Source organism: Lontra canadensis, unplaced genomic scaffold (assembly GCF_010015895.1).
Source record: "Lontra canadensis isolate GAN:19392208 unplaced genomic scaffold, GSC_riverotter_1.0 scaffold2, whole genome shotgun sequence".
Classification (NCBI taxonomy): domain Eukaryota; kingdom Metazoa; phylum Chordata; class Mammalia; order Carnivora; family Mustelidae; genus Lontra; species Lontra canadensis.
Genome location: NW_022630996.1, coordinates 50221791 through 50236632, shown reverse-complemented (window position 1 = coordinate 50236632; position 14842 = coordinate 50221791). Strand labels below are relative to the sequence as shown.

Here is a 14842-nt window from a genome sequence, read left to right as displayed (position 1 = left end):
AGTAGACACTCAATAGTGCCAATGCAAAGACTGACGTGAAGACTCTATCATTTAAAAAAATTTGCACAATCCTTATTTGTGAAAAAAGAAAAGCTTATTGAAATTCAAGATTGAAAGACAAAAATTACCTCTCCTGATTTTCTCTTGCATGCACATATTCATAGTTCCTAGTATTTTGCAAATCCTTGTAGAAAAAATTTTGACCTGACAGGAGTCATCACATTTATAGGCCATGTACTTTACCTATTTCCTAAGAGTAGCAGAGATTTCATTCTCTCCTTTTATTCTTTCACTTATTTTCTTCTTTTCATTTTCCCTCACTTCGTTGTCTCTTTTAAATCTTTCACATTCATTAATTTCTCCACCTATTCATTCAAACAAGGCTAGGTGCTTAATTTTCAAATCTCATTCAAAATGGTGCCACGTCATCCACCAGGGCCAAGAACCGAGAGGTGCTGTCATATTCTGCCCTGCCAGCGTGGATCTCCGTCGGGCCCCGCCCTCTTCTCCTCACCTGCTCCCCAGGAAACGACAGCGAGGCGGCTGTCACACGCTCTGGCCTGGAGCTAGGTCCCATACGGCCTCCGCCCCCTCCCCCTCGCCCCCGGGCCGCCCCGCCCCTCCCGGCTGCAGGCTGGCGGAGCGCATTTATTTGCATATTTCTACCTTTGTTCCCTGCCGGCGGCCAATCAGCGCGCGGGGCGAGGCGGGGGGGGGGGGCTGGGCGGGGCTCGAGCTCCGGCTCCAGCTGCGGCGGCCGCAGGTTCCAGAGCGAGTTCGAGCCGCGGCGGGCGCGCAGCGCACTGCAGCCTCAGCCCAGGGCCCCCCACCCCGGCCTCGGCCAGGCCCCGAAGGCGAGGACAAAGAGGCTGTCCCGGAGGCTCCGCTCGAGCCACGTTTACCTGCGGTTGCGGGAACCACAGGGTCCAAGATGGTTTGCGGGGGCTTCGCGTGTTCCAAGAACTGCCTGTGTGCGCTGAACCTGCTCTACACAGTGAGTACCCTTGAGCCCGGTCGTCCCCTCCCGGGGGCTTTGCACCTGCTCGGTTCCTCCTTGGTTTTCCTGCCTGACCAGCGACTCTGACTTCATTCCGCACCCGGTTCCCGTCTTCCCACGCTCGGCGCGCCCCTGGCGTCCTCATCAGTGCCCGCCGGAGACCAGGAGCCGGCGCTTGTCGCAGTCTCTTCCTTTCCTTCATTGTGAAGCCGTCGTCTTTCTGGCTCACTGGCCACGGCGCTGCCACATTGCTCTACCCCGCCCCCTCACCCACCGCCTTGTTTTTCAGTCATTTGACCAGACCTTCCCACTTTCCTTCCCATCGCTGTTCCTTCTGATACTCCCTCCTGGCTTCCAGACCCATCTGGGGCGAATTTGGAGGCGGGAGAGCCGCCTCAGGTTTGAGGAGAGTTTTGCAAAAATAGCGTGGTCTGAAACTGACAAGGCGGCATTATGGATAGTGAGCATTTTGCTTAGCTCTGCGTGGTCTTGTGATTTGAATTGAGGTCACCGAGTAGGTTTACAGGATATCCGCAGCTTCCGAAGTTTGTTTCGTGCTTACATAAAGGGTTCTCTTTTCTTTTTTTTTCCCCCCCTCTTTTTCTTTTTCTTCTTCTGCTTTTTTTTTTTTTTTCTTGTCAGTTTGCTCATACTGGGTGCTTTTTCCATGTGGTCTCCCATCTTATTAACATCCTAACTCCATTTTAAGCGAGATCCTCCAGTAAATAAGCCTCCACCCAAGTCATTTCTTTCTTACTTTCTTTCTTTTTTCTTTTCTCTTTCTTTCTTTCTTTTTTTTTTTTTTTTTTTGCTAACAGGCTTGGGCCTTTTAGTTTAAAGGGGCAGTCTATCTCTATGATTTTTGAGACGCAGTTCTAGGCGAACAGGAGAATAGGGGAGCAGGTTGACGCTTATCCATTGCCTACTACATCCCAGGATTTTGTTCCTCGTTCTGACAGCCATCCAAGGCAAGGGGCATTGTCTACATTTTATACTTAAGATAATAGACCAAAAAGCCCCCCCCCCCCCCCCCCCCCCCTTTACATAGTTGGCAAGTCAGGACTAGAACCTAGACTGTGGGATCCAGATCTTTCCACAGGCTTCTCTCCCAGGTGGAAGAAACTTCCTATTCTGTCATCATCCCTCCATCCTAGTCTTGCTCCCTTCTATAAATACACCTGGCGGTTTGCAGCACCCACCCTGAAAACAAACCCAGCTCGCCTGCATTAGCAGAAGCTAGGCCATCTGTGCAAGCTTAGGTTACATCCTTGGAATGGAGAGGCTGCCTTGTGGTCACCAACAGAAGAGTAAGCCTGGATCATTTTACCATTATTGTTCCTTTGTATATGAACATGCTTGTTAAGCTTCAAAGGCAAGACAGTGGAATAAAGTCTGCTTTTCTGGCTGGTTAGTAGGAATCTAATCAGCATGTTCATCGATAGTAGGCATGGGGGAGGGGAATTGTAAAAACACCTGGTGATGTATCTCCTTGTAATTGGAGAGTGTGTCAAGTTTCTGAGCAAAATTCACCTTTGTCTCACCTGAAGCATGTTGATCATATTGATTGTTTATTAAGTAAGTGCTGACCACTTCTCCGGGTATTTTCTTTTATTAGCATGGATGGCCTGCTTAGAACTTCAAATTCACCATTTTGTGCCCTGACTTTTGCTCCCACCCCATGATTTAGTCATCTGCTCACCAGACACTTAGCCTTATAATGTGTGCTTACAGTGGAAGATCTGCTTTGCATGCTTACTTGACTGTAGAAATTAAGGTGCTATATATATATATATATATATATATACACACACACACACATAATACAGTTGATTTATATAGATTAATGTGCAGTATATATTAAAAGGCAAGTTTTTTTTTTTTTAAAGATTTTATTTATTTATTTGACAGACAGAGATTACAAGTAGGCAGAGAGGCAGTCAGAGAGAGGAGGAAGCAGGCTCCCTGCCGAGCAGAGAGCCCGATGTGGGGCTTGATCCCAGGATCCTGGGATCATGACCTGAGCCAAAGGCAGAGGCTTTAACCCACTGAGCCACCCAGGCGCCCCAAAAGGCAAGTTATTTTTAAGTCTAATTGTTTTCAAGATATGTCCCTTCTAGTTGTATTCACTGTGTATTAGGAAAGCAAGGAGAAAGGTGATTCTAAAGGAACATTTTAAGACTTATATAGCTAATTCAACTTACTGACCTTCAAAGTGTATTCTATTGATTTGAATAGCTATTGCAGTAAACCTTAATTAGAAATTTATAAGGCTGTAAAATGGTTAGCATCCTTTTAAATCCTAGACTTTTTAGATAAAAAGGATATTTCTTAAGATGAATTAAGGTCTACTTCTTATATATTGTGAGCAAGCTTAAATAAGGTGAGCAGTTTAGATTGGAGGTGAATGAAAGGTAAAAAAGTTGGACCAGGTCTTAAACAGATGGCGAAAATTAGCCACTACTCTTACTGAGATTCTGTATCTTCCCTCGTCTCCCTCCATAACTGAAGGTGAGAATTGCGAAGTGGTTGGGGGCAGGGCTGAAGTTGAAGACTTGGGAGATACTTCTAAGGTACAAATAGGTAGACCTTTCATAGGTTCCAATCTCACCAGGATAACTACCTCTAAAATTGCACAGAGTTGAAGGATTGAGTCTGAGGTCATTTCTAAAAGTCTTAGTAAAGCCAGGATTGCATATGGGAGTGGCGGGTGTAAAGGCCACGGCCTGCTTTCGTGTTGAAGCATTTTCTTGAGGAACTTAGGACTCTGTGAGCCAGACTGTCCACATGCTCAGGTGGCCTGCGGATGAGCCTCAGATGAGAGCGAATTCATGATTGGACCAGAAAGCATGTCACTCAAATAGCTTGAAGGAACATCCCTCAAACTTGTCATGGTCTTCTGATCACTAGCCAAAGGTGCAGTTGATTCTTGTTATTTATGGTTTGGTCATTTTATTTTATTTATTCATTTATTTTTAAAGATTTTATTTATTTATTTGACAGAGTGAGATCACAAATAGGCAGAGAGGCAGGTCTTAGGCTTCCTGCCGAGCGGAGAGCCCGATGCAGGCCTTGATCCCAGGACCCTGAGATCATGACCTGAGCTGAAGGCAGAAGCTTAACCCACTGAGCCACCCAAGCACCCCTGGTAATTTGATTTAATTTAATTTTAAATATTTTATTTATTTGACAGAAACACAGCCAGAGAAGGGACACAGAGAGAGTGGGAGAGGGAGAAGCAGGCTTCCCACCCAGCAGGGAGCCCAATATGGAGCTTGGTCCCAGGACCCTGGGATCTTGACCTGAGATGACGCTTAACAACTGAGCCAGCCAGGCTCCCTGGGTTTGGTCATTTTAATCCATAGGATCCCTAGTACTGTATAAGTTCGTGTAGTGAACATAAACTGTTTATAGATATGGTACGAAGAGGAGAAGCATAATTCTTTTCCTTGCACCTTCATGGTGTTAGCAGAAAGAAGAAAACTGGCTTCAGAACTTCTGTATATTTCAAGAAACTGAATGTTTGTTTACTCTCAGTTTGGGAAGTAAGGCCCAGTGAAACAAACTGGGCCTTAAAATCAATATGGCTTTGAGAAGTCGCGCGCTCTCTTTTTTTTTTTTTTAATTACCCTTCTCTTTGTATGACCTCAGGAGCTTTATTCAGTCAATAAACATTTGCCTACTGTGTAGACTCTGCTGAGAACTGTGGGAAGTAATAAACAGATACAAAGACAAAAACCTCCCCACTGTGTGAAAACAGGATCTAGTTAGGATTCATGGAATGGGAAAATTAAGTGTGATAGAAGGGAATGACTGACTCGAGGTACCTTAAAGTTTAGGATGAGGGGACATCTTCGTGGGTTAGAGAAGTCAGGGGAGTGAAGAAGTTATAAAGAAATTGGAGAAAATGTAGAAATAGCATGAATCTTTTTCATACTGCTTACGACATAAATGCAAATGAAAAGTACTTTGGGAAATGGCCTATTTTATGTTTAGTAGTTTGTTTTAGAATACTTCTGATTGAAAATGCTTTGACAAAGAGTGACAAACAACTTTTTAAAATTGTACTTATGATTTGTGGGGAATTTTAAGAATATGAAATATGTGAACATTTAGAAGATTTATAATTTTTGCCCTTGTGCTTCCTTAGCAGAGAAGAAGAGACTTTTAGGAGTTGCACTGCTGATTTTTAATATATGTATTAAATATTATATATATAATATATATTCATATATATGATTAGTTTTAATTTAGAATGTAAAGAACATAAGTACCTGATCTTAAAATGACAAGGGTCATTTCAGAGGTTTCTTCTTCCATATTCTTCTTCTAAATTCTTTCCAAGTTTGTTTTCTTGATTTTTTTTTTTTTTGAGATTTTATTTATTTATTTGACAGAGATCACAAGTAGGCAGAGAGGCAGGCGGAGAGAGAGAAAGGGAAGCAGGCTCCCTGCTGAGCAGAGAGCCTGCCGTGCACCCAAGACCCTGGGATCATGACCTGAGCTGAAGGCAGAGGCTTTAACCCACTGAGCCACCCAGGCACCCCTTGATTTTTTTTTTTTTTCCCCCCTATAACTTTGCTTGCTTTGGGAAAAATTCCCATACAGCATCAAAAATTATACTGATTTATATCCATTCTCAGACCCTGATTTATAAGAATTTACATTTTAATATCTCTGAAACTGAATTGTCTTAAAGTAGATAAAACATACTATACATAAAGGTAAAAAAAAATATCTCTGCAGTCTATAGGAAGAGAAAGAATTGGGTTCAGGAAGAAAACTTAAGTTTTTTTTTTTTTTTAAGTTTGAATATCAACTCTACAACTTGCTTGGAATTTAACCTTGGGCAAACAGCTTACTTTATTCAAGCTTCAGTTTTTCCATTTATAAACTGGTGATGATATTTTTCATCCTTCCCTCATGAGTTTTTAGGATAAAATGGGAAAATGTGGATAAATGCTTTGGATGTTCCACAGAAAGAAAAAATTAAGTTGTTACGGCTTCAAGAGGAAAAAGTTTATTTTAAATTTCTGAATTACAAACCTGCTTGTGATAATGAAGATTTTTTAAGCTATTGGAATTCTAGCACTTAATGAGAGCTGGTGTTGACTCAAGCAGGCTCTATGGAGGCAGCAAAGTTGTAATATTAATCTTTAGTTGTAAGAAAAAAATGATTGTGGTATAGTAAGTAAAATATGGAATGATTTACCTATACATTTTTTTGAGTCTCATTCTGGTTATTAGAGTGCTGGAAAACTATAATTTTGTTCTGTCTTAACTCAAAAATAAATGAGAAACACTAGTATTTCAGCCAAAGAAAAATCTATTCATTGCTGTTTCTTTCAAATACACTGTTATTTTTCAAAATTCTGATCATCGTTTTTCAAATTATTCTTGTTTAATACATTCCTGTGTGGTTAGGTTTGTGTTATTTCTCTCCATGTTCTTGCTCGAACTATTGAATGAATTTAAAATGTTTAAGTGGTGCCTGGTTATTTTCTTGCATTTTTTATTTAAAAATGATTCCCTGTTTATAGAACCTGAGATTTTCATGTGATGTTGCTGTGCTGATATTTATAGTCTGCCTTTTTGCCAAGTATGTTTGTAAAATTTCCAGCCTTTTGATTTAAAAACGGTAACAAAAATGTGCTATTTATGCCATTTCTCTACTTAGAGTGAGGTTATTGACTTTCATAAAGTTTAACGATGTAAGAGGCATTACAAAGAAAGAAACAATTCATTCTGGGAAAATTGTATTTCAGCCCATATTTGAAAAGTGAGATTTGAATACTTTGGTGGCTTGATTTGCATACAGTTTTAAGGGGTTTAAAAATGGGCTATTATCACTTCAAACACACACACAAACACACACACACACACACACACACACACACGACTGGTGACGGCAGGTTAGGTTTAGATCCTCTTTGTTCGTGTCCCATTTCATCTGAATTTATGCTCCAGATTATGTTACCACTGTAAAACAAGTGATCCAAACCCATTTATGATAACAGGTGAAAATTCTTAGAGAATCAACCCAAATTCCTTACATGTCCTTCGAGATCTTTCACCATCTGCCACTCCCATCTGCAGCCCTGGACATCTTTTCACCACAGAGAATTCCCCACACAAAATGCCCTTTGTTGCCTGTTTTTGCTGATCCTCTGCCCTCAGCCTAGAATACCTTGCTCTGTCTTTGTAAAGTTACTCAAATAAAGCCTCTTATTTTTCCTCAGTCAGAAGGCATTGTTTCCTCACATTTTTACTTGGGAATCTTACTACTTGAGTGCCACTCCAGATTAATTCAGTCAGATCCGGGGAGAAAGTGAAGGCATGTGATTATTTTTTTCCTACCTAATTCTAAATTACAGTGAGGGCTGAGAGTCGGTATTGTAAGATTTTGTTTTACTGTGTCTTTGCCATTGACCATCCCAACTTTCCATGTCGTAGACAGCTTTGTGTTTGCTTTTTACCCCAGCTAGATCATTAACCTTTTTTTTTTTTTTTTTTTTGTCGTTGTTGGCAGGGATCATAGCTTTCTCTTTGCTGGATCCTTCAGTGTGTAACATTTTCTTTAAAAAGAAAAACAGAAACAATTGTAGAGTGTATAGTAAAAGCCATACAACTCTAAATACTCCTCAAATTGATTTTACAGAAATGGTTGTTCCCTTTTCACCACCAGCAAAACATACCTAATGAAAACTTCATAAACATGATAAAAATGATTATAATATTTAACCATGAGAAATAATTAAATATTAGGGGTGCCTGGGTGGCTCAGTCAGTTGAGCATCTGACCTTTGGTTTTGGCTCAGGCTGTCATCTCAGGGTTGTGAGGTCAGGCCGTATGTTGGGCTCTGGGTTCAGTACAGAGTCTGCTTGAGATTCTCTGTCCTCTCCCTCTTCTTCTCCCCCTGCCCTCATGCTCACTGTCTCTCTAAATAAATAAATAAAATCTTAAAAAAATATATTCAAAGTCAAATCTAGAAGGCAGGCAAATATTTTAAAACATTAAAGTTAGCATTGGGTTAAAAAATAATAATAAGTAGACATTACTTTTATATATCCTATGTTTTGGATCTAATAGGTTTCTTTTCTTTTCTTTTTTAAGATTTTATTTATTTATTTGACAGACAGAGATCACAAGTAGGCAGACAGGCAGGCAAAGAGAGAGAGAGAGAGAGGAGGAAGCAGGCTCCCCTCTATGCAGAGAGCCCGATGCGGGGCTCGATCCCAGGACCCTGGGATCATGACCTGAGCTGAAGGCAGAGGCTTTAACCCACTGAACCACCCAGGTGCCCTGGATCTAATAAGTTTCTTAAAATACTCTTTTATCCTCTGTTGTTGGCCAACCTTTCATACACTTCCCGGGTTTTCCTAAAACGTTTCCAAAGAACAAATCCACTTCCTATAAAACTGTACTCTAAATCATAGTTGGCTAGGATTTTTTACATTATTAGTCTAATACATTATTTTTAGTCTTATATAAATATAAGATGATCCCAAATAATGTTTTATTTTATTCATTCCAAAAATAAAGATTAACTGAGCATTAAGAGCAATAAGCAAAACAAACCAAAATGTGCTGCTTTCATGGTGGTCTTAAGTTTACGGGATGAAGTAGATGGTGAGCGAGTAAGTAAATAAATTATACATCATATGAAAAGGTAAGAAAATGCTGTGGAGAGAAATGGCGCAAGAAGAATGAAGTATGGTGAGGTGTGCATGGGTAGGGGAGGTTAAATCCATATTTAATATATGGCCAGGATTAGCCTGCTTGGGAAGACAAACACTGGGACAAAGATTTGAAGGAGATGAAAGACAGGTATCTGGGAACCGCGTTTCAGATAGATGGAACTTTGAAAAGACCGAGGAAGAGGAGTATGCCTGGTTTATGCAAGGGACAGAGATGAGTCCATTGTGACTGGGACAGAGTGAGCAGGGCATGGAGGGGTGTAGGATGTGAGTCAGAGAAGGTGTGAGATGCAGGTATGAAAGCCTTGAGTCCTCTGGAAGGATAAGAGCTTTTATATAGAGTGAAACGGGTAGCCATTGGTAGCTTTGGGCCTGATTTTTCCTTTAAAATGTTGTTTGGCCACTGAATTGAGAATGGATTATAGACCACTGCAGTGGAAGTAGTGAGATCATATGGAAGGCTACTGCAGTAATTTAGGGAAGAGATGTGGAGGGCTTGGACCAGTGTGATGTCAGTGTAAGGGAGATAGTCCAATTTGGGGTGTATTTTGAAAGTGGAGCCAACGTAACTTTCTGGTGGATTGGAACGGGGTGTGAGAAAAAGAGAGGAGCCATGGATTACTCATGATTTATGGCCCAAGCAACTGGCAGGATGGATCTTCTATTAATAGGAATGGGGAGACTGTGGGTAGAGGAGGCTTTGGGAGGAAGATAAGGGGTTCAATATTAGATGTGGTTCCAATCAGATACCCAAACAGAGATGTCACCCAGTAGGGAGGCTGACAACAATGGAGTTCAGGGGAGAGGAGTAGCTGGAAGTTAAAATCCTGGTGGCCACCAACATACAGAATGGGCTTTAGGGTTGATGCTGGATGAGATCCACAAGTTAGTGAGGATAGATGGAAAAGTGCAGTCATCTGTGGTGTGAACCAAGGGGCCTTTTAAATAAGAGCTCAGAAGACAAGTAGGAACAAGGAAAGGAGCCTGAGAAGTTAAGAGGTAGAGGTTGGTGTCCTCGACGCCAAATGCAAGTTATTTTAAGGAAGCAAAATTGAACATCTGTCTCAAATGCTGTTAAGTAAGATGGGGGCTAAGACTCAGTTCTGGAATTGATCAGTGAGGTCGTTGGAAAGAGCAGTTACCCTGCTTTTCATAGGGCAAACTCTTTGCCCCTCAACAGTATGGACAGGGTCCTCATCACTTTTCCTCTCCTGACTGCCCAGCACAGCCCTGGCATATGGTTGACATTTAGTTAATTGAATGAGAGAATCAGTGCAGGGCTGTTGTGCCTGTAACTCCACTTCTTGTCTACCAGAACTGCTCCACGGTGGGCAGGAGTAGGGGGGAATTTGGCACTTGGTTGGTAGCTGTGAGTGCCACCTCGAACTCTTACCCTTGGAACATGAGTCAGGATCCCATACTTTTGAATCCTTTTATATAACGTCTTCTTAGCAGATATTATGTAACATGTATATGTGTTTTGTGAATAGAAAATCTGCTTGGCACCATGGAGAACATAAGGAAGGAAAATATGTGACAAAGGCACGTGGGGCGTCTTTGTGTCATTTGAAGAATAAAAACAAAACCAGGAACGGAGGTCCTGGCTTCAACACGAAACGTGTGGATATTTAACAAGATCTAGATTATTTATAGAATTTTCAAGTTTCTATCCAGATGTTTGGCATCATAGAAACACATGCTTGATCATAGCTGAGTTGTTCTTCAGTTTTCCACATTAGGCAGAAGTTCAGAGGGAGAGTTCAGTGATGAAGTGTAATTGCTTGTGATGAATGTTGAAGCAGGAACAGGGAAGGCTGTCTTGCAGTCTTTGCTTTCCTCATGTGTCTGTGGATGCTGGGCTACATTTTGGTGGTCTAGTCCCTCTGAATCTTACTCCTGTCTTAGATTTCTTATCCTCAACTATTTTTTTTTAAAGATTTTATTTATTTATTTGAAAAACAGAGATCACAAGTAGGCAGAAAGGCAGGCAGAGAGAGAGGAGGAAGCAGGGTCCCTGCCAAGCAGAGAGCCCGATGTGGGGCTCGATCCCAAGACCCTGGAATTATGACCTGAGCTGAGGGCAGAGGCTTTTAACCTGCTGAGCCACCCAGGTGCCCCTATCCTCCACTATTATCATCACTTCCCTGTCTTTAGTGCCGACAAAATATTTTTGAAGAACTTAATACAAAATCAAATCCAGTTTTGTCCAATGTTCTATATTCCTCTTTCATCCTCAAAGCAATTCACTTACCCTGGTAGAATTCAGAGGCTAAAAAAAACCATGTAGAAGTAATGAGAAATATTTTAAGAATAGTTCAAGTTGCTCTTTGCCTCTTGTTTTGAAATGTGGTGGGTATCTGATGAAAGAATGGAAGAAAGAAAGAAATTTTTTTAAATTATTTTTTAAATTTTATTTGACACAGAGAAAGAGATCACAAGTAGGCAGTGGGGGCGGGGAGCAGGCTCCCCACTGAGCAGAGAGCCCAATGCAGGGCTTGATCCCAGGACCCTGAAATCATGACCCGAGCTGAAGGCAGAGACTTAACCCACTAAGCCACCCAGATGCCCCAATTTTTATAGGTTATATAGAGAAAGAATAATCTGGGACATCATTAGGCTGAGTTTCTTTCCCCCAAATATTACTGTTTAGGGAAGAAGCATTTACCTGTCCTTAAAGCATAGTGAGCAATTTCATAAGCTCTTTGATTCAGCAGTGTATTTTGAGTACCTCTTCTGTACCAGGCACTTTGCCAGGAGCTAGGAATATCAGAAAAACATGTGCCTCGCTTATATGGCACTTAAAGTATAGAAGGCTCTTTGAAAGAATTTGAAGTCTGGCTGGAAGTGGGGAATAGTGGCTAATGAATTACCTCCAGCAGTCATCCAGGCTCTTCACGTCCTTGAATTTGTTAGCCTGGGATTTGGACCTTATTCCAAAATGAGAAACAACTGATCGCCAGCCGGGGAAGGACCAGATCTTACTGGCTTTAGAAAAAGACCGAAGACCACTGTATCTGGAATAGAGTCCAGCCCCTGGTAATACAAACCCAGTTACTGCTGCTTAAAGTAGTAAACCTTATTATTTTCACGTAGATAAATGTCCAGAAGCAGGTAGTCTAGAGCAGCAGCATGATTCAAGGGTCTTATCAATGTCCCAGTCATCATTGTGTTCCTGCTTTACCCTTCTTGGCGTCTAACTTTCTTCCTTTTCACTAAGTTGCATTGGCAACTCTAGGCATTATGATTTGCTCCATTCCCGAAGAAGGATGATACTGTAAAATGCTTTTTCTTGGAAAATGCTTTTTCTTGGAAAGGTGTGTCTTTTGTTAAAAGTTTTATTGAGGTATTATTTATACCATAAGCTGCATGTGTTTACAGTAGAAATTTAGTAAATTTTGTATATACATTAACCTCTGAACCCCATGGCCACATTCAAGACCTTGTCCCCCACCGTTTGCTTATCCTCCCTTGTAGTCCCTCCCTCCTGCTGCACAACCCCTGCTCCCAATCTGCAAGCAACCACTGACCTGCTCTGTGGTAGAGTTCAGGCTGGAGTTAAGTTTGGTAAGTCTAGACAGGCTGTTTGCAGACAGAAGATGGTGTAGGGCATTTCTCTGGATCACTGATTTCCCTTCTTGTTTTGTCCTTCAAGTTTCCAGGAGGTCTTTTCAGCCAAAAGGGGGGTGCTTATGTTTTTTAAAAGCCTACATTCAAGGTGAAGTGCTTTGAGTTAGTCTAGGTGGGGAAAGTGGTCCTAATTGTGAAGGTAGACAAAAGCTCTGAAAGTTGGAAGGTATTAAAAAATTTATGATCAACACTTGGGAGATGAAGCTTACATTAACCAGAATTCTTTATGGGTTTTAGATGAGCTTTAAAGAATATGTTTTTGAGAGAGCACAAACCCTTGTAAGCATACATGGAATTGGGACATCCAAACAGGTGGATTGTCAAGTATGGCTGGATCAAGGGTCTCAGAAAGGGTCAGAACTCTCTTGCTCCTTTTTTCTCAGCTCAGCTTGACACTGCTTACATTCTTTTTGAAGATAGATTTTTTCCATGTGCCAAAGTGGCCACTAGTAGCATCAATTTTAATTGTTCTTATAGCTTGGTATGCCAGAGGAACCCATTTATTTTCCTTTCAATATCCTTTCATTATGGAAAGGAACCGCTGATTGACCCATCGTTTATGGACCCATTCCATGGACCAGTCACTGTGGATAGGAGGCCAGGCAACCAGGATTGAGAGGCCTATGTTGTGTGTCTCTGTGCTGGTGGTGGTCAGATGAGGCTGTAAAACACCACGATTAAGAGGCTTATAGGAGATGGATGTGCTGGGTTGTAAAGGCAAAATATGTCTATTACAGAGGTCATTCCTCTTCTGGGCAGTAATTTTGTTCTTCTATTCCTCCTTCTAGAATATTCTAGCAACTTCATCATTTGAAAAGTTTAGTGTAGTGGTTTAATATTTCCACACAGTTAAGCTAGATTATAAAGATCATTATGCACAACGTATTTTTTTCTTTGTTCTGTAATGGTGTTGCATGTATCCACAAGTGTACAAGTACATGCATGCTTATTTTGAACAATTTTATGTGCTAGAGTGATGTCGAAGATAAACACTTTCCTTCTTGCTCCCTTATTCTGGACAGTGCACTATGGACTTTTGTGTGAATGTCAGTGTAAGTGCCAACATTTCTGGGTTGGATAAAGGGAAAGTAAAAAATACAAAATGAATTTGGTAGTTAACAAATGGAAAAGTCATATAAGTAGAAGACTTCACTCTTCTGTTTTTATGTGGCTATGCAACCAAGTCTCCTGGGGAGTAAGCTGAAGAGATGCTATGCAAACCCACAAGGGTCTGGCTACAAAGCAAGAACTGTATCTTACGCATTATAACATTGGTCTTAGTATTATATCTCGGTGTAAAAATTGCGTAAATATAATGCTACACACTATGATATGCTCCCACAGGGAGAAGAAAAAACAACAACACACCAAACAGAAAGTTTGCCACATTTCTGCCTCCGTGTCACTGGGCATGGAATTTTGTTACTTTTATCACCTATAAAATGGAAGGGAATAGATGACTGGCCAGGTAGCCTTGGGCTTTGGTGTTCTGTGAATTTCTGCTATCTTGTGAGCCCTGGTTAGGATTGCCTTGTCTCTTCCACTAGCATCTTCCTCACAGTCCACCCCCTGTGAACTATTGCTTCTGCCCCCACCTCCTCCTTTCAGGGTTTGGCTAGGGAAGTAATGCCAGTTGTAGATACTTTTCTAATCCTGCTTTGTGTGTCTTTTCCATTATAGCTCTTCTAATCTCTCTTTTTAGAAGCTCTTTTCATGCGATGCACTTCTCTTTGTTTTAAAGAGAAAACAGGAAAGGTTGGTGCTTCCTGCTCATAAAAACATTGCTATCAACGAGTTAACAGATCCATAATCTGTTTTTATCAGTATCTGTATCCCAAAGGAAGGAAACTATTTGTCATAGGTCTAAATTTACTTTCTATTACAATTGGTCTCATAGGAAACTGTTGTTATTATCGAACAAAGGATTCTTGCAGTTCCTTTGTCTACCAAGTTCTAGGGACAAACTTAGGCTTTTTAATTATATAGTTAGAATTAATTTTATCAGAATCAATAATTTTTAGATCACTAGTTTGGAAGACTTCATATAGCCCCATTATCTTCAAAATTACAAGCCAACCAAAACATATAATTACCACTAGTCAGAAATAAATGGTTTCATTACTATCTTTAAAGGGTTTCTTTACAGTAAAAGTTAAAGAAACTCTGATAGGCAAATTTAATTAATTGAATTTAATTAAAGACATAACATAAACCTTTGGGTGCTATTTCTAATTTTAAAAATTAATTATGAATGCTTGTGGGCTCTGTGTTGCAGTGTGTTAGAAACATTAGCCACACAGAATGTAACGTTTATGTTGTTTTCAATTATTTTATTAAAAGATATTTTGGGGGCTTATCACAAAATTGACTAGCCCAAGTAAGTTTATGTTTGGACAGTCATACTGTTGTAGTTATAACTGCAAAATTTGTTTTGGATTGGACAGTTAACTCAGTGTTCTGTTCCAGCTTACAGATGAGAATGTGTATTTGTGTGTGTGTCCACATGCCTATGCCTGGGAGTTA

General features: G+C 40.8%; 1 protein-coding gene across 1 annotated transcript in view; it reads left to right on the top strand.

Moving 5' to 3' along the window:
* The first annotated feature begins 751 nt into the window (after positions 1–751).
* The window catches only part of TSPAN13 (tetraspanin 13), a 33379-nt gene continuing 19288 nt past the window's right edge, over positions 752–14842 (top strand). Inside the window, exon 1 of the mRNA XM_032873875.1 lies at positions 752–994. Coding sequence (XP_032729766.1) covers positions 932–994 — 63 coding nt within the window. The 5' untranslated portion in view covers positions 752–931. The remainder of the gene's footprint in view (positions 995–14842) is intronic.